General features: G+C 42.6%; 1 protein-coding gene across 1 annotated transcript in view; it reads right to left on the minus strand.

Annotated features, from left to right (window-relative positions):
- LOC132423046 (metabotropic glutamate receptor 7-like) overlaps positions 1–24,459 on the minus strand; it is a 98,953-nt gene extending 74,494 nt beyond the window's left edge. The window contains exons 1-5 of the mRNA XM_060008358.1: positions 24,394–24,459; positions 23,383–24,179; positions 13,964–14,045; positions 11,923–12,136; positions 9,443–9,504 (exon numbers count right to left, since the gene is read on the minus strand). Coding sequence (XP_059864341.1) covers positions 14,010–14,045; positions 23,383–23,901 — 555 coding nt within the window. The 5' untranslated portion in view covers positions 23,902–24,179; positions 24,394–24,459 and the 3' untranslated portion in view covers positions 9,443–9,504; positions 11,923–12,136; positions 13,964–14,009. The remainder of the gene's footprint in view (positions 1–9,442; positions 9,505–11,922; positions 12,137–13,963; positions 14,046–23,382; positions 24,180–24,393) is intronic.
- Between the last annotated feature and the right edge of the window lie 2,274 nt (positions 24,460–26,733).

Raw genomic sequence — 26,733 nt, forward strand, 5'->3', positions numbered from 1 at the left:
AGTACAGAATATACAGAGAGTGTTGGAGGAATCCAAACAACAAGTCCTCCACTCTCAAAACAAATTTTAGAGTTCCAAAAGTAAAGAGCAATGTTTGGAAATAAAACTAAAAATGAAACTAACATCTACAATTAGCCAAGTATTTATTATGGGCCAGGCTACTTACCAGGCACTTGATAAACATTACAGCTCATCTTCCTGCAGTCCTTCAAAGCATATAATATTGTTTCTATTTCATAGAGAAGAAAATTGTATCTAAGCAGGTTAGTGATTAGCCCAAGACCACAGGGCTAGGCTGTAAGAAAAGAAGGCCAAGTTTCAGTGGTCAAAATGGTGATGGATGTTATAACTAGAAGATTATGGATAATCAAATAAAAATATTCAAAACGGTCCTAATGTATTATTAGGATCTCTTTAGAATAACTTGGGTGCCTTAGTGAATACAGTAGTGGTAGGCACTACAGTCTCTTTAATTTGCTAATCATACAAATCTACTTTAATATTCTTGGTGACAAGGAGCTAACTACTGATAAGACAGCTTCTTCAGTTTGGGGGCTACTCCAGGGTGAAATGCCGGAACGTCTTACTGCCTGCCTGCAATGTTACCTAGTTCTACCAGGGGGAATAAAGCAGAACAAATGGCCACTGTTCTTGACAAATGGATACAGTTTCAGTTTTTCAAAATGTCAGTGTCAGATTCATTCACTGTATCAGATAGATCTGTCAAATGGCTTTGCCCATTTACTAATGGATGGCACACTGCAGACACACGTTGGGTCAAAGGACTCAATGTCACCTCATTGATACTGTCATCAATATGATTTGTATTGGCATTTTGTCTCACCCTGACTTTAAGGACTATGTGAGGAGATCCAAGTCTCCAGACCATGGACTGATCACCTCTGCTTGACACAGTATTCTCTGCTCATTTCCAGAGGGGACCAAGGATGAGCTCTTGTACTTCTGAGTCTATTCACCCTACCTGGCAACACATACTAGCTGGGCTGATTGGATCAAGCAGGAGCCCCAGAGTTTAAATTTCCAGCTGCATTGGAGGAAACAGAGGCTATGCCCCAATCCCATAACCCCTCACTTCTTACTGCTAGCCTATCCTAGGCTGTTCTTGCTGATCGGAGTACTTCATGCTAAAAATTAATTTTGCTTACCTGATGGCAGTTACACAACCTCAAATGCCATTTTTATAAATAAGGCAACCACCAATGGAGTGTGATTTAGGGTTTTTTCTTCTGTAGACCCTGCCTACCCTATAAAATCTCCCATTACTGCATCATGGAGACTATAATCCCTTTCCGAGGGAATAGATTCTTTCCAACCATAAGATGAAATAAGAACTTACGTTTCCATACTGCCCAAAAGGAAATACACTGATTACAAAATGCAGGAGAATGACTGATTTTCCACATTTGTTGTGTTCATTAAAGGGTTTTTGAATAGACTTGACAGTATTAAAGAAGTTCAACACACACAAAATAAAAATTAATAAATGAAGAGAAAAAAATTGCATTTACAACAAACAACAAAATAAACACATTGATATATAAAAGGTTGTTATACATCGATGAAAAATGGATGCCATAAAGTCACAAACTAAAAAGTATTAACAGCCAATAAAGATATGAAAATATGTTCAACCTTGCTATTATTAATCAAAGAAATACAAATAAAATAATTCAGGTGTCATATTTTACTGAGCTAGAATGACAAAGTTTTAAAAAACTTGATAATACTGGTATTGATATTGATAATACTGGTATTGATATTGATAATACTGGTACTGATGAGTGTGTGTAAGAAACCACATTGGATGTTAAATTCTTGGTAGAAATAAAAAGCACGGTAACCTTTCTGGAAGACAATATGTCAGTATGTACCAGAACTGACAACCAGCCATTCAAGTTCTAGAAGTCCATTCTAAGGAAGTAAACAAATGCTCAAAGACATATGAACAAGGATGCTTGTCTCATTGTTTAGCAAAGCAAAACAGGAATAATCTAAATGTTGAACAGTAGGGACTGGTTCAATAAATAATAGAATGCTGTTCAACCATTAAAAATGCTGCTGCAGATTTTTATTAGGTGGTGAGTAATCATACTTATATTACTAAATAAAAATGTTATAGAACTGTTTTGTAGTTTGATATAATAATTAAAGGTATTTTATACTTGCATTATATTTATATGCACCCCGTCACAAAAAAGTTTCAAAAGATACCCTCAAAAATGTTACAGAGATGATTTATCAGAAATGGGATTTTGAGTTATTTTTCCTTTTTTCTTTAAATCCTTTCAATTTTGGAGTTTCTGCAATGAGCCTGTATTATTTTTACAATTAAAAATATTTAAATTTACAACAAAAGGATCGAAATTCCTCCAGTTTTCCATTTATTTTCCACCCTGGCTCAGGGTATTTGTGTAAAAAAAAAAAATCAGCTTATTTTCTCTTTTGTATCAATCTAAATTTACTTTTCATAAGTTAACTATTTTAGTCTGGCAAAAGTTTCACATAGGAAAATTGTTAAGGTCTGAGTATTCTATTACCTTTAAAAGCACTGGAAACTTTGAAATTATTTCTTTCAGAATTTTCATATAATACTGAAAGGCGGGGGGGAGGTAGCAAAATGAAGGGAAATAGATAGTAGTAGTCAACTTCAATTAAGAAAAAGCAACAAGAGGCAGTTTGTACTCTTTTGATACGGCAGAAGCCCCATGTGTCAACTCATGCTAAAAAATGGATATATACACACACATATATATGTTTGTGTGTATTATATGTATATGTGACACACACACATAATTAATCCACAGCCTTAGGCTAATCACTCATTGTGGCAGAAACAACGAGCTGTTCACTACACTTTAATTAGCTCCTCCAGCCTGTAGAGGCATCACTAGGACCAAGATAGGAACAACATTCTCCATCTCCGCTTGCATCTGGGTATGGTTCTATCCCAAAGGATGTGACCAGAGGTGACCTGAAGAGTTTATGTCTGAAGGATAACGAGTTGATAATTGTAGCTTGCAGCTTCCTCTCTCCTTTCCTTTTTAGGACAAACGTAGAGCCACTTGATGAAGGTGGTGGGTCCCTGAATAACTGAGCAGAAAACTGACCCACAGACCACCAAAGTCCATACTACACTCCTGAGTGAGTGAGAAATGAACTGTCCATGTGTTGCTCCACTGAGGTTTAAGGTTTATTATTTAGTGTTTAACTAACGCATGTTTTCTTTAAACCTCAGTTGCCTTCTCTGTAAAATAAAGTCTTTGAAAAGGATACACTGTAAGTTTTTTCCATTGCTTATGTTTTTATCTTAGTTTTTAATTCTCAGAAACATTGCGCGCATTCTACCTTTTAAGTTAGTAAGTCTACTTTTTTTCCCACAAAGACGGGTTCTTCAAGTTATGGAGAAGTCATAGCAGACTGTTGCTTCAGTTTAAGATATGCATTCACATATGAGATGAGAAGGGTGAGGACCCAGAGAAACGCCTTTGACAGAGGGGAGTGAGAGCATACTGAAGAATGTTTAGTAATAAAGAATTCAGATGGGAGAAACGGATGGGTTACATCTAACAGATTTGCTCAAAGGAATTCTGGAAAGGCAAATATGTGAAAATGTATAGCAAAGACATGGAATGCCTTTTGGTCCCTAAATGGATTTCATTTCAAAGACGTGCATATTGCAAATACATGTACCATAACACTTCTCTGTCCACTTCTAGAATCTTCTAAAGCCTGACAGAACATCTGCAGAGAGAGGATGTCATTCCAAGATAATCGACTGCAAGTGACTAAATTAAGATAAAAATGTCCTTAACCTTGAACAGTTTTTTAAAGAGATTTTAGAAGAAAGGAGCCCTCCAGGGGGTTGTATAACTATATAATTGTACCCTTTCTAAAAGGCTATTTACAGATACATAATGTTTCCCCTCCATTCTTTAAAGTAAAATATAGGATAAAAAAAATAGTTTGGGGATAATATTTGTTTGGGACAGCAGGCACTGCTAATCAGTACCACTCTCTCCTTATTCCTTACTATCAGAGCCCTGGTTTAGGAGACCCCATTATCCTTAAGGCTAAGGTGGCCAGTTTAAAATCCGAGCTGATGAGATCTAAGTGCAAGTCTGCTGACCATCTGTGGTAAAAAATTTGCTCTCTGAGTTAGACACTGCCTTTTTTTCTTACTTAATTTCTTTTTTTTTTCCTTTTCTTTCTTCCTGCCCCAATTGTTGGAACACTATTGGAGATTCTGGGGTCACTTTGAAGCTATGTGGACGTGCTAGAGATGTGGAAGCTGGAAGAGCGAAGCAACCCAGTCCCCTGGTGATGCCCTTCAGCAGCTGCACTAACGCTAGAGGGACTATCTCCAAAGTTCCTGCTACCCGTGGAAAGTAAGGTAAATCACTCATTCACTTTCTGTTACCTACTAACTGATCCAGAACTCTAACCTCAGGGTTCTAGAACCCTTCTCAGTATCCCATAGTCATACTCATGTTCCGGACTCCTGATCATCAGACTTGCTTATAGCAGATGTATGGGGAGGGCAGGCTCTTCTGGAAGCCCTCATACTTCCTCCCCTACCCCCACCACACACAAATAATGATCTTTATGTCCACTCATCCTTCTATCTACACTCAGAGGCCAGGGCCCCCAGGAAGGCTTCACTGACAACCCTTTACTCCTCTCTACATGCAGAAAGAGTAGAGGTGTGGGCTCTGGAATCAGACTTCCTAGACTTGAATTCTTAACCTGTTACTTACCAGTTTACGACGTGGGCAAAGTAGTTACCTTCTCTGGACACCCTTGTAAAAGAGGAACACTAAGTAGCACCTATGTACCTTACTGAAAGGATTAAATGAGCAAACGCAGGTAAAGTTCTTATAATTTTTTCTTGGGTCAATCAATTCTAGCTGCTCTTGTTACCTTTGGCTAATTTAGGGCAGAGTCCCTTTGCCCTCCTTTGGTTCTCTGGGCCCGTCTCATTCACAACACACACAACCGCATACGGCATTCACAACACACACAACCGCATACTGCAGTTTTGAAAGGTGGTTCTCAAAATGTGGTCCCTGGGCCAGCAATATCAGCCACACCTGGGAACTGGTTAGAACTCTGGCACTGGAGCCCAGCAATCTGTGTTTTAACAATACTCTCAGGCAAATCTGATGCACACTAAAGGTTGACGACAACTGAGAACATCTGTCTCAGACTCTCCTGGAGGCATTCACCAAAAATAGAGTTACAGGACCTTACACCTGACCAGCTGGAGAAGGGGTCTAGTAATTGCCCTGGTTATCATGCTTGTCATGATTTCTCAGCACATAAATGTTTGAGAATCACTGCCATTTTGAATGTGTGTTTCACTTGTCTGTTTTTCCAGTGGACTCTACTTCCTTGCAAGGAAGGTTTGTGAAGATTTGTTGCTGTTGTTTGCATTATTAGTTTTATTATGCTAATTCTAGAATCTCTGGTGCATAGTGCAATCTCAGGCAGGAAGTAGTGGCTCATTAAAACAGGTATTCCAGAAGTCTTAGTAGAACTTCAAGATTAATTCCTTCAGGAAGAGGTAAAATTGTCATTAGATGCAGATGATATGATACTATACAGAGAAAACCCTAAAGACTCTACATGAAAACTACTACAACTGATAAACGAATTCAGCAAGGTAGCAGAACACAAGATTAACATACAGAAATTGGTTGCATTTCTTTATACCAACAATGAAATATCGGAAAGGGAATGTAAAAAAACAATGCCTTTTAAAATCACAACTCTCAAAATAAAATACTTAGGAATAAACCTCACCTAGAAGGCAAAAGACTTATACGTGGAGAACTGTAAGACATTAATAAAGGAAAGTGAAGATGATTCAAAGAAATGGAAAGACATCTCATGTTCTTGGGTTGGAGGAATTAATATTGTTAAAATGCTCATACTACCCAAAGCAATCTACAGATTTCATGCGATCCCTATCAAATTACCCATGACATTTTTCACACAATTAGAATAAATAATCCTAAAATTCATACAGAACCATAAAAGACCCAGAATTGCCAAAGCAATCCTGAAGAAAAAGAACAACGTTGGAAGCATAGCCACCCCAGACTCAGACAGTACTCCAAAGTCACAGTAATCAAAACAGCGTGGTATTGGCACAAAAACAGACATATGGATCAATGGAACAGAATACAGAGCCCAGAAATAAACCCACACACCTCAGTTAATCTTTGACAATTAATCTTTGACAAAGGAGGCAAGAATATATAATGGGAAAGAGACAGTCTCTTCCGCAAGTGGTGTTGGTAAAGTTGGACAGCCTTATATAAACCAGTGAAGTTAGAAAACATCCTTTCACCATACACGAAAATAAACGCAAAATGTCTTAAAGACTTAAACATAAGACATGACACCATAAAACTTCTAGAAGAGAACACAGGCAAAATATTCTCTGACATAAATCATACCAATGTTTTCTTAGGTCAGTCTCCCAAGACAATAGAAATAAAAATGAAAATAAACAAAGGGGACCGAATCAAACTTACAAGCTTTTGCACAGCAAAGGAAACCATAAACAAAATGAAAAGACAACCTACAGAATGGGAGAAAATATTTGCAAATGATGCGACCAGCAAGGGCTTAATTTCCAAAATATACAAACAGCTCATACAACTTGATGACAATAAAAGCAAACAACCCAATCAAAAAAATAGGCAGAAGACTTAAAGAGACATTTCTCCAAAGAAGAAATACAGATGGCCAATAGGCACATGAAAAGATGCTCAACACTGCCAATTATTAAAGAAATGCAAATCAAAACTACCATGAGGTACCACCTCACACCAGTCAGAATGGCCATCATTAAAAAGTCTACAAATAACATATGCTGGAGAGGGTGTGGAGAAAAGGGAACCCTCCTACAACACTGTTGGTGGGAATGTAAGTTGGTGCAGCCACTGTGGAAAACAGTATGGAGGTTCCTCAGAAAACTAAAAATAGACCTACCATATGATCCAGCAATCCCACTCCTGGGCATATATCCAGACCAAACTATAATTCAAAAAGACACATTCACCCTGATCTTCACAGCAGCAACATTCACAATAGCCAAGACATGGAAACAACCTAAATGTCCATCAACAGATGAATGGATAAAGACGATGGGGTACATATATACAATGAAATACTACTCAGCCATAAAAAACGAATGAAATAATGCCATTTGCAGCAGCAACATGGATGCAACTAGAGATTATCATACTAAGCAAAGTATGTCAGAAAGACAAAGACAAATACCATGATACCACTTATATGTGGACTCTAAAATATGACACAAATGAACCTATCTATGAAAGAGAAACAGAATCAGAGACATAGAGAATAGACTGGTGGCTGCCAAGGGGGAAGCAGGTGGGAGAGGGATGAACTGGGAGTTTGGGATTAGCAGATGCAAACTGGTATATATAGATTGGCTAAACAACAAGGTCCTGCTATAGCACAGGGAACTATATTCAATATCCTGTCATAAACCATAATGGAAAAGAATATGAAAAGGAATGTATACACATATGTATAACAGAGTCACTTTGCTGTACAGCAGTAATTAACACAATGCTGTAAACCAAGTATACTTCAATAAAAAATAAGTTAATTAAATTTTTAAAAAGATTAATTCCTTCAGAAGAACAAGTACTACACGTTCACAAAAAAAGCACCCTTTGAAAGTTTAAATTTTTGAATTTCTTTGCCACTTCCTTAGTTTTGATCATCTTGGACAATATATTTTCAATACTGACTTTTAAAAAGAATTGTGTTTCAGTGTTTGCTATGCTTAGAGAGACAGAAACAGATAAGTACAACTAAATACTTGTTTTTCAAAAGTCTCAAAAGTATAAGGGAAATGAAAGTAATTATATCTTCAAATGATTTTGGGGTATGTTTCTAATTTCATACTTTTGATGCGATTAAAGATTAAAACTGTATTAAGACATTTGAGACATGCCGCATTGGTATTAAATGAATTTAATTTTGTATAAAGTGGCAGAAATATTTTCTTCAGCAAACATACCTGCAGATATAAAATCACAACCATAAATCTACAAAAAAGCAAGCTATTGAATGAAATCTGATTGGTTATTTCCCTGCAGTATGGATCTGCTAATAATTTAATTTACTACTTGCTAACAGAAGCCAAAATTTAAACATACATATATATATATGTGTGTGTATATATCTATCTCTTCAATTTTAAATCATTCATATATATGAACAAGTATACATACACATACATAACAATTGTTCATATATATATATATATATATATATATATATATATATAAACAATTTAAATTAAAGAAAGTACATCTGGTGGCCTATTTTTTCCCCCCGATTTCTAAAGAACACCATATTCTATTCTCGGCAGTGGAATGTCAATCCACCTTAAGGGTTGTTCAATGAGCATATCTGAGAAACCACTGGTTTAGCCAATGATGTACTTATTGAGGGAGGCCCTAGTGCCACTGTCAAGAGCTTATCCACAGGAGAGATAAGAAGGTATTTCTTTGGTTTGTGAAAAGAAGGAGTAGTGAGGAATGGCAGGTAGCTGCAGGCTGATGACACGTGATGTCCGTATATATGTAGAACCAACATGCCCATAATTGCACCCGTTTTCCATACCCAAATCCAAAGCCTTTATATCATTAATCCCAGGCAAAAATGGTAAGATTCATGTGTGTTACTATCCCACGGCTTCAAGATGCCTCTAAACTCATATGAGTATGTCTTAGTTTTATCAGTGGAGGACAAACCAGGCTTCTATCACCAAGCCCCATTCCATAACAGGCAAACCAGTCCAAGACTTCTCTGAGTGCTGCAGGAGAGTCTATGGAAGGGGCGCTCACTCCACTGTGATGCCTAAAATGCCTTTGCACAGAGCAAACATTCAATACATGCTGAGTGAATGAATGAATGAACTGGTGTCATAAAACAGGCTTATTTCAGGGAAATTCCATTCAACAGGCTGGCATTCCTTCCTACCCATCTTAACTGTTAAGCTTGCCATCAGACAAAAATTTAATTATAAAACATTAGAGCTGAGGAAATTTTAGAAACTATCTACTCTCCAGAGGTATACAACTTTAATTTAGTGGTAAAAATCACTAGGAGTGATTTAGGAGTCTATCAGACCTCAGTCCAAATTCCACATCTACCATATTTTGGTGAGCAAATAACTACTTCTGAGGCTCTGTTCCATGTATGCATTATGGGATATCATAATAATACATACATTAATTGTATGACTATCAGGGGATGAAATGACACAACCCATTTGCCATGGTCGGCTAAGTAATTTGCACCAAGTAAGCACTCAAGACATTAGCCACTATTAATAGCGGAGAGATGAAAACAAAACTCTGGGACTGATGCCTACCTTAGTGGCCCCAGTGGTCATAATGACTGTCTTCCATTCAGCCTGCTCTCTTCTCACTAAGACTAAGGAAGAGAAGATGAACAAATTAGGAATAACAATTTGAAAATGGTTTTATACTCCCTGAATGAATGGAATTATAATAAAATGATTCATGAGTTCTGCAGAAATATGATGAGACTTTAGATCTTTCTGTTAGTTCTCTACAAAACCAATTGATGGCCCTAAGATGTACCTTCCCACCCAGCCCCATCCTTACCAGGATCAAACATCATTGTAAATGGAAAAGTCAACAACACATATCAACAAGCTAAGTTATAAGCCAGTGAAGTCTCAGAGCTTTGATAGAGAAAATTCAGATTTATCATTATATGTAAAAATAAGATGATATGAAGAACTCAATCTAAAAAATACTACCTGGAGATCTATAATCTCTACAATAGTGCTATAAAAAGTAAAGAGCTAGAAATCTATTTAGATGGTTTTCCTTATAAGAAATCACTTTCTGTATAACTTTTAATGTACTATTGATGAGAACAATTCAACAAAATTCAAATAAATATCTGCAGATGTCCTACAAGAAGAAAAGAACAGAGTTAGATGTGACAGGGGATAACCGGACTTCAGGATGAGTAAGACCCTATACTTGACCTCAATAAATTAACATGAAATACAGCGGATGAGTCATGTACAGAATGTCAGAATTCTAAAAGGCCAAGCTAAGTACCAAAAGGAACACGTGGGGACTCTTAAGAAGGAAATAAAATATTGGTTAGTTGATTACGAAAAGGCAGAAGGGAGTAGGTTCCCTTTGGCTGCTCTTTGAAGAGATCACTTCCTTTCCCACCTAGTCCTGAGGCTAGGGTGGCATGGGCAATAGAGGAATGTGGGGACTGAGAATCATTTCTACTCTCACCAGAGTGGCTGGAAGCAGATTTTCTTACCAGGATGTACTAGTATGCTAATATTTAAGGGTTCTTGAGGTCAGAGAGAAGGGTTTGAATACTCCGGCTCCATCTCTTGCTGTGGGTCAAGTTTCTTACCTTTCCAACACCTCGGCGTCTTTATCGGAAAATTGGGGACGATGATAATGTCTCCCACCTGAGTGTGAGAACTACATGATATAGTGCATACGCAGGGCTAAATTTGGTGCCTGGCAAACAGAAAGTGCTCAGTACGGCAGGCGAGTGTAGTGACAATAAAGGCAAAGATGACGGGGGTAGTGCCGGTGTTCCTTCTGCCCCCAGAACAGGCTCTGACTGGGAGACAGTTAAAGCACCTTTGGGTTCATGGGGGTTTATATATAAGCAACGGTTGATCAATGTGAGCTCGTTGTCCAAATGATTATGTGCAATCTAAGAAAAAAATGGGCCTCGGATCTGCTCAGCTACTTAATAATATTAGCAGCGGTAGTAGTCAAAGAAGCTAAATTTTATTACGTGTTTATATGCCAAACAACGTGCTGAACGTTTTAAAAGGATTTACTCACTTATTACAACGAGGCTATATGCTAGGTCCTGATAATGTTATTCGTCTCTTTCAGATGTTGACTGAGCCTCAGACGGGTTACAAAAGCACCTAAGATCCCGTTGTCAGTACATGACGGAAATGAGTTCAAATCCAGCCTGTCTGACTTGTTCTTAATCACTAAGGTATGAAATTAAGCATGTTGCCCTTTGCCTGATTCTCCTTCTGAGGCCTGAATATTTCACTTAGCTGAGTGCCGAAGAGAGAAAATTCTCTCTCCTTGACCCAACTTGGCATCAATATCCAACTCCCCTTCTCAAAACGGGTTGCTTCAACGAGCAGCAATGAATGCCGGGTCGTGGACCAGTCACCTTGATGACTAAGAGTCAGACACTAGGGAAAGAAAATGCTCTGTGACAAACCTACCCTTGTACAGAAACAAGACAGAAATGGGGGGACAGGGCAGAAGATAATGGAATAAGGCATAGGAAAAATAGCACCTGGCATCGTGACAGTAATAGTAATAATAGTATTAGTAGTAGTAATAGTAATAATAATAGACTTTACTATGCTCTAGGCATTGTATTAAGTGCTTGGTGTAAGTGACTTCATTTTAACATTGAAAACAAGTCTATGAGGATGAAATATTATTAACATCATTTTATAGGCAGGAGTATTGAGGTTCAGGTAATCAGGTAAATTGCCCAAGCTCATATGGTTAGCAAGTGGAAAGCAGAGATTTGAACCAGCACCTACACTCCTAACCATTATGCTATAACCATTATGCTGAAGACATAAGAATTCCAATGGTCTTTCCCCATAACCCACTCCTGCACTCCAGACTTAAATAGTCCAAGATCAAGAGAGAGCAAGCTTGGAGTTGCCACTCTTCAGTGAGTGTCAATCATTTCAAAACAGTGTATTTGCTAACAAGATGCAGTTCCTGTGATAATCTTCTCAACCAGCTATCAAGAAACAGGAAGCAAAGATTCAAGTAACAGGATGTTCCTACTTACGAGGAAGGTGGGACAGCATAGTTGACACTGGGCTTAACTGTTCTGGAAAACGTGGTCCCAGTAGGCATACACGCTGGTACATTTTCCCCACCTACCAAATACAAAAGAAGTATTTCATTCCATGTTGCTCTTCAAAGTTCCACCTCATTCGTGCCTGTCATTCATCCTCTGGCCTCTTCCTGTCTCCATTTCGGTACAGAAAGGTGCTGAGTCTCTGCTCTCGGATACAAAAAGGGTGTGTTAGGAGAGGGAGCCATGGTACCTCGATGTCTTTTTTTTTCATCTTAATTCTATTATGCCAACTCCACTGAACTTAATTAGAGTGAATACAGAATTACACAATTACCCTCTGTTCTATTCTTCAGATGTTATATTTTGATAAAATTTACGACATACTGCTCTCCCCTTGAACACCAGATGAACACTAGAAATGGATGTGTGTTGACATAAAATCTGTTATAATTACAATTAAAGTATAGCTTATATAATGTTAGTGTTAACATAAAATTATAGATGTGTAGAGACAACGTGGTCATGCATTTTTTAGTGTAAGTACATGCTTAGACCAATATCTGTTAGCGGAATGAAGATGGAAGAGAATTTTGGTTAAGCCACAAAGGCTGTTTAAGGACTTGCAGATAGCTAAGGGGAACTCAAAGACCAGTAAGATAATATTTCCCCTGCCATGTTTGCAATTGCAAAGTGAAGGGAAGATGTGAAAGTAAGTACCCCTATGGAAATTACAAGACAAGTACATTTTTTTCCTTGAGTACCTGGGTAAATGCTTAAATTCTAATGTATATCAGTGATGCAAATTTTCAACTGAGTTTGATAAATCATAAAATAATAATTATACATATATGTATATAAAACTGCATGGAACTAGGCAGTTCAGAATTACTTCTAATTAAAGAGGTATCCTATGACAACTAACTTAAACCTTACAAAATATGGTTCCAAGTACCCTATCAGAGTGAAAAGCAGGAGACTGAAAGGTTTATTGTAAATGTTTGTAGTCATGGTGTCTTAACTAAAACTACTGTGTCACAAATACTATTAAAATAATTGTGACATTTTATTCACTTTTACTGCAAACAACAAAAGAAACTATAGGTATTTTTTCATTTCAGGTAATTATTTTAGCTAACAGTTATTAAATGTTTTGAGAAGACAGAGTGCTAATTGCATTACTTCATTTTATCTTTAAAATAGCGCTTCCATGTAATTATTCTTAATATCTCCATGGTATTAAAGTGTATCTCTAGTTTAGACCTTTCTTCAGAACTGCAGACTTGTGTATCCAACTGTGTACTCAGCACCTCTACTTGGATGTCACAAAAACATCTCAAATCTTATACCTCCAAAACTGGTCTTTAATCCCCCAAACATGCTCTACCCCAAACTTTTTCCATCTTAGGTGACAGTAACCACACCTTTCCAGTTCCCCAGGCCCTAAATCTCGAATTCACCCTTGACCCCCTCTTCCTTTCCATTCTTGCATTCAATCTACCACGAAATGCTGTCACAACCTTCCCAATGTGCCACTTCTGAGAATTACCAGCCGCTAGCAGCCTGGTGCAGGCCACCAACATAGACCTCGAGGATCCTGTAGTCACCTCCCGAGATTCTCCCTGACTCCACTCTCTCCCCACATCCTCAAGACCACAGATAGAGCTATGCTTTTCAAACAAGAGACAGTTCATGCCACACCTCGGCTAAAATCCTGCCCCTGGCTGCCTACACTTAGAGTAAAAGACACAATGCATGTGATGGCCTCCCAGGACTTACCCAATCCATCCCATCACATATCCGACCTCCAGCCCTCCTGCTGTCTCTTCCTCCCCACTGACTAAGTCAGCCAGGGTGGCCTCCTTGATATTCCTCCAAGCTGCCCGGCATATTTCTGCCTTAGAGTTTTGGGACCGCTCCCAGGGAGTGGTCTCCCCATCATACATTCTGACAACTCCCTCACTTCAAGTCTTTGCTCAAATGTCAACTTATAAAATCCACCCTGACTACCCTATTTAAAATCAGAACCTACCTGTACACGCCTCCAGCACTCCCAACGCAAGCTTCTTCAGTGAGCTTCACATCCTTTTCCTTATCCCGTAGCGCCCATCAACCTGTGACAAAGCATAGAATTTATTTATAACATCCGTTTCCACACGAGAGTGTAAGGAGGGAGAAAGCATGCAAGAAGGAGCACGCAGGCAAAGGCTCTTGTCTAATTTATTCATTGATACGTCCAAGCATAGAGAACAGGAAGATGCTTGATAAATAGTCCTGAAAAAAAGATACAGATGAGGAAACTAGTAGTAAAGCTCAGAAAGTTTAAGTAACTTCCTCAAGGTTTTAGAGCTAGAAGAGGGTCACAGTAGAATTCACACTTGGGGATGTCTAACTTCAAATCTCTTAGCCTCTCTGCTTTTTTTTTTTTTTTTTTTTTCTTGCCGGTACGCGGGCCTCTCACTGTTGCAGCCTCTCCCGTTGCGGAGCACAGGCTCCGGAGGCGCAGGCTCAGCAGCCATGGCTCACGGGCCCAGCCGCTCTGCGGCATATGGGATCTTCCCGGACCGGGGCACGAACCCGTGTCCCCTGCATCGGCAGGCGGACTCTCAACCACTGCGCCACCAGGGAAGCCCCTCTCTGCTATCTTAAGTCCATGCAATTCAGGATTTGTTTTAATCAGTGCCATGGAAATTCTCACTCCACTGAATAGGATCACTAAAGTGTTCTCTGTCTAGATCTATATATATATTTTCCATTTAAACAAAGGAAACAGAAGAGGGGAATTCATCATGGGTTATTGCGGTAATTTTACAGCAATTTTAGCAATAATGACATTTAAGTAATAGTGATATTTAGTGATAGCATAATAATAATAAAATAATAGCTCTTAAATGCATTGAAGACGAATCGCATGCTAAACTCGGTGCTAAAATATTTCCATGTACATTTTGTGCAAAATCCTTATGAATATTCTATCAGATGAGCTTGATGTGTAACTCCACCAGGCGTACTTCTCTTATTCCGCTTTCAAAGATAAGGAAATTGATGAGAAGTGTGGTAACCGTTTGATCAAGATGAGACTGGTAATAAGTTGTGAGTATGAATTTAAATTCAGGTCTAACTCCAGAATTTGATTCTCAATCCATACATGAAAATTCTGATAATTCCTTTGATAAGAGTATGTTTTCTCCTGGAAAACATCCCCCATTATGTCTGCCTGTGCTCATACCTTCAGAACACAGTCAAGTTTAAAACATGATAAAAATGTTTAAATAGTGTGCTTTAATAAATGGAAATATCTTCATCTCAACAATAACACAAAAAGGCAGGCTGAGCCCTTTGAAGTGGCTCTCTTCCATCCAGAACAAGAGAAGGAATCAACAGCTGCAGAGTAAAGAAAGCATGAAACCCAGAGATGGAGGATTCTGTAAATGACCAATTACAAGACTATTAAGCCGCACTTTCATAGCAAGAGGCAAAATATTCCATTAAACTGAAAATTCTTCTACCCCTCACTCCAAGGCCCACACAAACATTAATGTTGCATTTATTAGGATGTATTTCCTGTGCTCTATCAACTTGACTTTCAGCAACTGTATTAATACAGTCCTTTCGCTTTGCACATATATCTGAATGATGGATTCCATTACTGGAGTTTTGTAGAAAGAGTGGAGGGAATGAAGTAAAGTTTGGGAAGAGCCATCATAATCCATAATGATGGGCACTGAATCAGGACAAGAAGAAACCTCTCTTCTCACTTATTTGAATGAAAATTCTACTATATATTTATTGCCTCTGTACAGGGCCATGTGTTGAATAATGGAAAACAAGCATCTTTCATTTGGAGGTAGGATTTGTGTGCTCAAGTTTCGATGGGCCTGCAGAATTAATCTTGTTTTAGAAATGAAATAAAATGTAATTTCTTACTGTAAGTAGATGTGGTTAAGCAACTGGCAACTTTGATGTCTTTAAATCACTGCAGTTTCGGGGTAGGCAAATCTATAATTATTTCAAGCCCTTCTTTATTGGTGCAACAATTGAGCAGTGTACATAGTGGTCAACAACCTGGGCATTGTCAGACGACTCTAAGTTTGAATCTAGACTTTGCCACTCACCAGCTATGTGACTTTCAGCTATGAGAATCACTTTCTTCAGCTTTACAGTGTGGATTATTATATGCCCTTTGCAGAACTACTGTAAGAACTAAATGTATATGGGCACAGTGGCTCATAGTAAGGGCTCAAATTAGTATTGTGGTCACTACTAGTAGTATTGAAAAGAAATGAGAACTTCTATTCTCATAAAGTGGGATATGTGTCCCTTTATCATTGTAATTTCATATCATTTTACTTTTGACCTTATAATTTAATAGCTTGATCCAAGAAACATTTAACAGTAAATATAATTGAAAGAAGGTTACTTGTCAAACATGAAATACTGTAGTATCAAGTGTGCTGGCACAATACTCTTCTCAGATAATTAACCTGTAAAAATATGTTATTGTCTTCTTTTTAATTAAGCACATTGAACATATATATTTACTGTGCCAATTGGCGAAAGGTCCATTAATTAATCAGTCTGACTATATGTTGCATAAATGTCTTCTAAACATAATCGTATGTGTATTTTATTTGTTGGGAAAATGTGTTTGAGATTGTTCTTTTCTGCCTATTTAAAGTAAAAGAGGGTGAGAAGTAGAGTTAGGCTTAATGTACTTTGTACTCCATTATGCCATGAAAATGCTTCTGTGCCCTGGAGACAACAACAAAAGATTTGCTTTAATGACAAGAATCAAGTATGTTCTAAAGCTTCCAGGTAGGAGGCGTATAGGTTGCAGTTTATATCAGAAGTCTTTGCTCTCTCTCTCAACTACGTCTAGATGGGAAAGATGTGGTCACAAATGTTTCAAGGTGATACAGTAAATGTTGGAAAGAGGGGGGTAGGAGGCAGAGTTTTGAATATCTCAAACCTGAGCTAGAAGGATTTTATTTAAAGAAAATAGCGGATATGATTTTTCACTTAAGGAATGCCAGTCAGCAAACCTGATATTAATGTAGGAAATTAGCTCTTTTAGCTATGATGCTTTCAAATGCACATGGCTGAAAACAAATTCAAAATAGTCAAAGGAAATTTAAAAATAAAAACCAAACAACAACAACCACCTCAACAAACAAGTACTAGAAATTCAGGGATGCAGCCATATTCAGATACAGTTGGATCTGGACGTTCCAGAGTATCAGCAGGGTTCCAGCTCTCTCTCCATCCCTCAGCGCTGCTTACCTCTGCAAGACTTTATTTTACAGAAAGTCTCTCCTTGTGCTGGATGGTCACTGGGAGTCCCAGAGTCATATCTCCCCAGCTTAGAAATTCCAGAGAGAAAAGACAATTCTTCCATTTTGCTCTGAGAGAAAAGTCCTGGAGAGCAGTCTGATAGACTTAGCCGAGGTCAGACGCCTACCCATGAGCCAATCACCTGCTTTACTGGAGTTCAGTCCCTGGGCGACTCATCCCCGGGGCCCCTGAGGAGGCAGGATGGCATTATCTGGCAGTTCTCCAAGAAAAGCCTGCTGTTTTTTTGTAAGATGAAAGGGGAGAGGACATGGAAAATGAAACCTGTATCTGCTTCTGTAAAATCCACGGAATCTTACTCCCTGTCCTGTGTCGATGACCATGCAGTAAGCTGACCCAGGAGGTCATTTTTCCCACAACAGTCTTTATATATATGACTAAGGAACACACTGGTAAAAGAATATGGGAGAAAGTCTGAGTATGACAAGTCAGCTAGACTGATATTAACTAAAAAACCTGTGTGAAAATATCCTTAAAAAGTTGCCCCCAACTCACTCAAAGTCCAAAGTTGGAGCTGGAAATACAATGTCATGGAGTTTGGATAAGAACAGGTTTTCTCCAAGCTGAACTATGACACAGAGATTAGCGACTTCGAGAAACTATACTTTTCCAAAGAAAAAACATCACATGAGAAAAATGAGGCCTAGAAAAATTAAATGACTTAAGGTAACATAGCTAATTAATGGCAGGACTGAGACTAGAGTATATACTTTGTGTAACTGGCTATGGTTTTTTTGTTTGTTTGTTTGTTTTGTGATCAGTTCAAAGCGAGACAAACTTAAAGAAAGGAAACACAACCAAAACTCAGTGGTTGGAAAAGAGATGGATGTGAACGCCCACTTGTTTCTTACGTATAAAGTTACCCCTCGCAGTGTTTTGGAGGAGAAAACGCTGGCTCTTCCCAACGTTGGTTATATACACAAAGATTCCAAAGACAAGACAAGTGCTTTGCAAACAAAGTACCTAGAACCAGCTCAGGCTTCCCCGCGCCGGGTCCTACGTTCCACGGTCAGAACCACCAACTGTATCCCCCCGGGGAACAAGGTGATTCAGAAAAGCTGGCGTCTTCAGAGAAGGGAGAACACTTAGCCGGGAAGAGAGGAGAAAACTTGCTCAGCTTCTTGCTGGGGTCTGAAACGATCCCAACAGAGTCCTTAAACCCCTCAGGTTTCCCCAATCAAGCACCCTCGCCTCCAACCTGGGCCACCCCAGATCTGACTATCAGACGACAGAAGTCTGCGGACGCACGAAGAGCTGACCACCCCACGAGAGGAACCTACGCGCGGCCGCGCCCACTCACCCGCCGCTCCCCGGGAGACGGGAGACGAGCCCGGGGTCCAAGTCCTGGGCGTGGCTGACTCACCCCTCTCCGGGCCCAGCTCCAGCTCACCTCGGCGCGGCCCGCCTGGGCGCCGCCATCTTGACCACGAAGGGGGCCTCGCGCCGGAGGCCCCTGAGAGGGCGCCCTGAGCGGAGCCGGAGCGCCGGGGAGCCCCAGGTCGGCGCCCTACGTTCCCCGCGCGCTCGCGCAGCGTCCACGCGCGACGAGAGTCCCTCACGCAGCCCCCGACCCAGGCTTCCGCGGACCCGGCGCCCCGCGCAGCCCGCACCGCGGCTCAGGCGGCGCCGAGGGCGGCCCGGGCGGAAGAGCGGGCGGGAGGCACGCGCTCGGTAACCTGGCAACGCGGAGCAACCCGGCGTCTCTGGCGAACCCCAGCCTTCCACCGCGAGGAAGCACGGACCCCTGCACCCGCCGTCCAGCCGCCCTCGCCGCCGCTCGGTCGCTTCGCCCGCTGTTGCCCGCTGGCTATGGTCTTTTCAATCCATGATACAACGTCTATATGTAACGAATCTGTTAAACCCTAAATGTTTATGATATTCAAGTAATCCAGTATCTGAATTATTCTTGAAGATAAAACATCCAAAGACTTCTTAATTGTATGGGTATACATACATAAAATACACGTGGAGGTAACTTCAAATATAGTATGTGCCTGTCTCTATTCCTTCCCCCTCCGCTCTTTAAAAAATGCCCCTTTAAAAATTGCCCACTCACCATCTGTTAGGTAAATTTGCTGAAACACAGTAAATGTGGAGACAGAAATTGTTATAGAGACTATTCCAAATGGCACTGACACCTGTATTTATGAAATGTTTAAAAGGGTAAGTTAGAGTTGTTTTTTTAAAAAAAAAAATCCCACTATAGTAACACCACATCATCCTAGGTGCCCAGTTCTATCCAATTACATAAGATGGAGAGAGAGAGAGAGAGGAGGAAGAGAAAGAAGAAAGGAAGAAAACCAAGTACTTATGTATAAAATGTTGCTGCCAAAGTTTGAGATTATACTCAAGCATCAATGAACAGAAGGAAAACACTTACAAATTTACGAATGTATTTCATTTATGGTATGAGGGACACAGGTTTAGATTTGCAACACGCTCCCACAAGGGTCAAATTGACCACTTTTTTCTATCTAGTTGCTCTTGAGAGAACAAAGCAATTGAAACAGATGCCATTCAGTTCCAAGTCTATAGCTTAGACCATGTCACTGCACATGAAATATTGTTCATTCAGAGTCAGCACACAGCAAGAGTAATTTATACTCTCAGAGTGTTTGCTCTCAAGTCAATAGCAGAGAAGCCTTGAATAAAAACGTTCCCATTACTTTCCATTGTAATAGATCTTACTTATAGCCCATGAAGCAGTGGTCAGGGGAGATTTATTCTTTGGCCACCATATTATATAATCTCTCCACTTTAAGCCATCCCCCACTCGGCGATTATTTTTTAAATATGTTACTCGTAGTCAATATTAATTTACATTTAATCTTTCTTAGCATTAGGAGAGTATTATTTTGTACAGGCTCCGAAACAAATCTCCCGAAATTCCTCCCTGATGCTCCCTTCAGGCTGAAAATGCATTGCAGGGTGGCTGCAGTGACTTAATTCTAGTTGGCAGAGCCCTGGCCTCACACTAATTTCATTAGCCTCAAACTCCTGGATTTGAAAGATCCACTGAATATGATTCCTGTCCTCTGACATGTCACTTACTAAGCAGTTCAGTGTGCATACAGAGGAGAGAGAAAGGACTTGCTCAGCTCTGGCCCACCGGCAGGCAGATGAGAATTCCCAGTCAGAGACACTGTTTACATCTGAGTGGTCATTCTTGCCCGGGTCCTCATTTTCAGGAAGGAAGTTCAGTCCAGGCTTTGCTGGCAGCTGCAGCATTTGTTACATCCATTGCTAGCTCCTTGTTCCTTCCTGCCCCCCAGTGCTTAGCATCCCCCATTTCAGTCACTAAGTCTTCCTTCCCCCAGCCTAGAAGCTTACCGCACCATAAATTTTTATCTCAAATGATAGGTTTGACACATTCCCCACAGCAACCCACAGGGACTGGGGAAAAGAAAACTCAAATCTCTGGAGAGCTAAGAATTCAACCATTTAAAGGAGTTTCTTTTATACAGGACAGTCTTCATTGAGCTGAACCCTGCAATCCCAGAGAAGATTCACCTACCCGTTCTTTTCCTCTTTCCCTAAAGTGACTGTGTCTTTGAACAAGGGGTCTGTGTTCCACTATTCTCTCTATTCATTTTGCAGGTTTACAGAGGCTGGGAAACTGGGGACTGGACTTACATGCCAGGAGCTTCTAAGATCACACGCAAAAATAAGGCTACTGGAAGAGACTGTTGGAATCTATCTCTGTATATTTGAACATGGGCAGTGGTTAACCAGGATGCTCACACCAAGCTTATATCCAGCTTGCAGCACAAGCCACAAGTTGGTGCATCCCTCCTACTACCAGCCTCTTCTCAATAAATGCAGGTGAAAACTGGGGGCTCTTTTCCCTCAGCTGTTCAATCCAACATGAATAGCTGCAATTTGCAAATTAGAGGAAAATGACAGTGTTTTCTCTGAATGGTTTTGGTCCCAACGCACACTGCTAATGCTGGCATTCCGTTCCTTTCCTTCCCAGCCCAGGGAACGGGGGAACTAAGCATAAGGCAAGCGTTCTCTTTTCTTGCAAGTGCCTCAGATCCACACACCAGAGAAGGAATCAGCTCCCCCTGGAATCTTTTTCAGCAAACACAATCCTTCACCTAGTCTGCAAGCTCTCTCTTGACTTTAAGATTTCACTCTTTTTTCGACAGGCAGGCCCATCTGCAAGCTCCCAAGCTCCAAGTGAAGGCACCAAAATAATTTTTAAAATGTCAAACAGCAAATGTGCCTTCAACCCCCAGAGCTCCAGTAAAAATACTGTGAGTTGCCCCTGTAGTTCTCAGGTGACCTCTGGCCTCATCCTCCCTGCAGCGCTGCCTCCTCAGGTTCTCTAGTTTAAGCTCAGAGGTAAAGGAAGTGCTTCTGGGTTTTGCTTCCAACAACCCAGGCTCTTCCTGACAGCATTACCTCAAAGTGAAGGCTGCCCAGAAGCACTTTTGGCCTTGCAAACATCTAGAGGTGGCATACTCAACAGGTGCTAGGGATGCTCAGAGGCTCAGAGGGGCCATACCAGGCTGCAGCTTTAGACAGGCACCCCTCCTTCTGGCACAAACACAAACTTCATACCCCTGGGTGCTGATGTAGTGACAGCTTGAATCTCACAAGGAGTCCCCTCCAGAAACCCAACATGCTTCAGGAAAGGCACTTGAGAGGGAGCCGACTTTTTAGCTACGGGGAGCATAAGGGTCAGCCAGAACATCTGGAGAAGGGACTAACTGAGCTTGGGTCCTACCAGGCAGGGAGAGAGCTGTGCATTAGGAAAGGATCACTTCAAGACAGAGATGAACAAAAAACTTGGAGATAGGGGTAGAGAAGGAAAAGAGAGGCAGAAATTGAAAGGGAGAACATAAAAACAGAGAGACAAAAAAAAAAAAAAGCAGGGAGAACGAGACACAAGGAGAGAGACACACAGGAAGAAAGACAGAGAAACAAGAGAACCCATAGTCACGCAGACCCTGAAACTCAATTTCTTCATCCAGAAGCCATCCATCTATACCCAGGGCGGCACAGGAGCCTTGGGGCCGAGGCTGCGGGAGCAGGCGGTGAGAGAGCACTGCAGCACCGCCCACCGCTCAGCGGGCCCGATCCGCCGTCCTCGCATCTTCCGCCGTCCTCGCATTCTTCCGCCGTTGCCCGCCTGCACCCGGAGCTAGAGGACCGCCCGGCCTTGCTCAGCGCACCCTACTGCCTCCCTCCAGGCGCCTTCTTGTCTGGCTCTGAGAATCGTCCTCAAAACCCAGGACTGGGGTTGGGGGCTGCGTTAGAGAGGTCGTGGGAAAGGATGGGCACAGGGTGGGTGCAGACAAAGCGACTGTGTTTCGCAGTTAGCATGAGCTCACCTCCGGGCTCTGAGCTGGCAGGAGTAGAAAGCTGATCGCCCGGCTCCTGCCAGTGGCCGGATCGCAAGGGCAGTTTAGACGGTGCAAACAACTGCCCAGAGCAAATCACCTGGGGGCACGTCTGCGGGTGGCTTCTCCCCGCTTGAGGACAGTCCCCACGCCTTCCGCCCCATGCCCTCGCAGAGACAGGTTACAGGTCGGGAAATCCAACCCGAGCGAAATGGGCAATTCACGTCCAAATGTAGGTGAAGACCTAGCCTTCGGTTTAAGAACTGCCTCCCTAAGCTCTTCTCGAAATTTTCCAAGGCAGCTGCAGCTTGTCGGGCGGCTTGGGGCAGGGAAGCTGGGGAGTTGAGAAATGCCTAGTTTCTAGGCGTCTTCTCATCTTTCATATTCCTTGCGCCTAAGTGGCTCTCACAGGAGCCCGGCACTTTTACAAGCCTGTTTTGGAACCATATTTCACTCGAATGCAAACCCATTTAAATCATCGCCTTGTTTTTCGGAGACTGTTTCTTGTCAATGGGGCCATAAATCCAGAATGTCAAGCCGGATGGAGTGGAGCGCGGACAGGGGAGAGATGGAAGGGAAATGAATCAAGCAGGGAAAGTACCTCCTCGGGTGAGGTGGGAGGGATTCGGCAGGATCTCCAGGGTGGAAATGAGCGAAGGCTGACCAGACCCCGCACCCCTGGAGTCCAAGCCAGCCTTCAGGATAAAGAGCGCGGGGAGCTACGGCGCGCTCTGCCCCGGAGGGAGCGCCCCCCTACCTGGAAAAGCCTCAGGATGTTGGCTACCATGATGGAGACCGAACTCCCCGAAGCCCCAATCACTCCAACTCCTTTCTCGGGCTTGACGAAAACCGGAGGCTCGCCGTTGGTGCAGCGCACTTCGGAGGTGTCCTTCTGGATGAGCGCCTGGACGAAAGTGAGCGACTGTTCGAGCGCATAAGTGTCCCTGGAACAAGTGTCCAGGATCCGCGCTCCCAGCCTCACGTTGGGCAGCAGGTTGGGATCGCTGTTGATCTGGTCCAGGGCGTAGAGCATCGCTTCCAGCCTGTGGATCCCGTTCTCCCTCTTGATGTCGCCGCAGGGCACTCCGCTGGGACCCTTCGCGTGCACCGGGAACAGCCCCCCGAGGGTGACGTCCCCTTCGATCCGAATGGAGTGCGGGGCGTACATCTCCTGGCCGCGCGCCGCCGCCGCCAGCGCGCACAGAAGCACCTCCAGCACGCAGCAGGGAAACTTCATCAAAGTCAGGGCGCGGAGCAGCTTCCCCAGCTGGACCATGCTGCTCCCGCGGCTGCGGTGGTGGCGGCGGCACTCGAGGGGACGGTGGCGGGCTCGCCGGAGTCCTGGCCCCTTGGGGTGAGCTCCTCCGGGGAAGCCCAGGGTCTCCTGCGGGCGAGGAGGGTAGGGGCGCCCGGGAAAGGGCAGCCGGCGAGGGTGGGGGGTCCCGCGGCGCCTGCCATCTTGGGGCGCCGTGCGCTCTTGGGTTCCCCGGCCAGCGCGCCGCGCTCGAGCTCGCGCTCGGTGGCTTGCAGCTCGAGCTCTCCAACAGCCCAGCACTGGGGAGAGAGCGAGCATGGCTATCGCTTTAAATGCGCGTTCGGCTCCCTCTCCTCCTCCGCCCACTCCCTCCCACCCTCGCTCGCTCTCAGGCTCTCCCCACCCTTCCCAGCGCCCACCCTCCCCACGGTTTTGCATCATCACGCAGGGAGGGGCTGCGTGCTGAGGTAAGGGGGGAGGGAATAGGTGGGCGGCTGTGGAGGGGGGGAGTACCTCCGATTGGGAGTTTCGAGGTCCCCAGGGAATCTAGGAATTGCAGGTCGCAGGCGAAGGCTGAGCTCCTGCTTCGGTCTCACTGTAGAAGCCGCTCGCTCGCCCGCCTGCACCCACACGCGCATTCTAGGCACAGGGTGGCATCAGCCCCGGACAGGGCGGTTCTAGCTGGGGCTGACTGCTTCCAACCCTGAGGTCCGGAGCCGGGACTGTCAGCGCCGGGAGAATGCGAGCTAGTCGAAGGTGATGCCGCCAAGCATGAAGGGTAGTAGGGAGACCCCAGTCTGTACTGCTAATTCGTCTGTGCCAGTTTTTCCTAAGAAAAACACACATACACACAGGAGCCTGATTTATGACCTAAAGAACCTTTACGCAGAGACTTCTCCGGGGCCAGGCACTGGGCTAGCCTGTAGGGAAAGATGCCAACAAGAAATGCTGGGAATGGAAATGCATCTTTGGTCTTCAGGGGTTACTGTGGCCGGAGCCGGATGAAGTAACCCTGGTCTCCAGTAAATCTGTGGCGGATTCGCTCCTTTTCTTCCTTTCATCGCAAGAGATGGAACAACTGAGAACTCTGCAGAGCGCACTTTCTTCTCTGGCGCTGACAGGTGTAAGGCTCCCTCCTACCCATTTCCAGAGATGCTTTTGGGCTGATGTCAGGTTTCCTCGGGCAGGAAATAGCAAGAAAGAGGTGGCAGTAGGAGGAGCAGACAGAAATCTCCCCATCGATCCAGTGATCCATTCTTCTTTTTTTTTTTTCTGGCTGAAGATTTGGGGGGTTTGGGAGTGGAACCAGGATGCCAGAGCAGGTTGTAGTGCAGTTAGGAAGCTGTTTTTCAAAGGTGTCCCCTCCTGCAGGTCCAGCCCAAACTTGGCCCATTAAAGCAACAAGTGGCCCTAGTTCCTACACAAGGAAGGGCAATGTATCTGCCCTTGGTGCCCACGTGTACTGCTTATGGTGGTCTCTACTCTTGCTGAGCCTTTCTGTTGGAGGGCAGCGAAACTGTCTTATACAGAATTGAGGGCGCAGAGAAAACCAAAACAAGACTATACTTTCTGTTGTAATGTTAGTGTACTAAAGAAAAATGTCCTTGCACATAAACAACACAACACACACACACACACCTAAAAAGTTAGAAGTTGGTTGTCTCTTCCACCAACCACCTGTCTGACCTTGGCACTTCTGTTCCTGTGCCTGAGTTTTACTTTGCCCATCTGTAAAATGATGAAATTGAATTGAATGTTTTACAGGTTAACTTTTAACTTTCAAATCCTCTGTTGAAATAGGTCATGCACCTTGGGCCATGGTGTTCTTTTTAGACCAATATCCTTTGTTGCTTTATGTGTAGGGCACCCGTTTTTTGATACCCAAAAAACACTCCAAACATTTCCTGGTACAGAGGATTTTATTTTTTTTCTTCTTGACCACCCATTTATCTTCCTTCTAGGGAGAGTCCAGTCCACCATTTTCTTTTCAGACATGCCCCTCCTCCAGGTTTCAATACTTAAGGTTTGAGGAGGAAAAAAACCTTCTGGCTACAGTGTTCAAGGAAGGGAATAGAGGCTAACAAGAGTTATGCAGGGCTAATCCCTGGACTTCTGCTGGAGTAACGAGGTTGATGACATAGGGTTACCACTGTCCAATAGACAATCCGTGCCGGAGTTAAAAGAAAAAGGATCCTCCTTCCTCTAAATGCTTTATGTATATCTTTTGGACAACGTTACACTATTTGATTTTGTAAAAACATACCATTTTACTGCCATCTTCAAGAAAAGTGATGTAAAAACTATGCGAAGCTACCCCTGTATACAATGTGATCATCAATCCCTCATAGATGTGATGCCCTGCTATATAAGTGCACACCTTGTGCAACCTTATGCTGTGATGCGGCCGCCCCTTCCAGCCAGCCCTGGAGCTGCGAGGGTATAAGCCTGCAGCTGTGCCAGAAGCTCCCACATAAACAGGGAAATATTTGAATCCCATAATGAGAACTACCAGAGAGGAGAAAAGGCAGAGAGAAGAAGGGGTGGGGAAGAGAGAAAGGGACCTGGTTAGAACATGTGAACTCCTGGATCCACATGTGCCTGAAAGATTGCCTCTTTTTTTCAACTATATAGTATTTTATTTCTGTTGTTTGAAGTCAAAATATCCTCTTGTAACTCACCTATTCTGCTATTCAATACATTGGATCAAAAAGGCTGGAACAAGTGAAATAGATATCCTGGTAAGGCAGCATTAGCTAATTTGGAAAGGGGGAAAGAAGCAAAGCAATAGAAAGGCATCCTTGGGAACACAAATACTGTGATCCTAGTATTTAGGCATCAGTACCTGAGGCTATA

This window comes from Delphinus delphis, chromosome 3 (genome assembly GCF_949987515.2).
Source record: "Delphinus delphis chromosome 3, mDelDel1.2, whole genome shotgun sequence".
Classification (NCBI taxonomy): domain Eukaryota; kingdom Metazoa; phylum Chordata; class Mammalia; order Artiodactyla; family Delphinidae; genus Delphinus; species Delphinus delphis.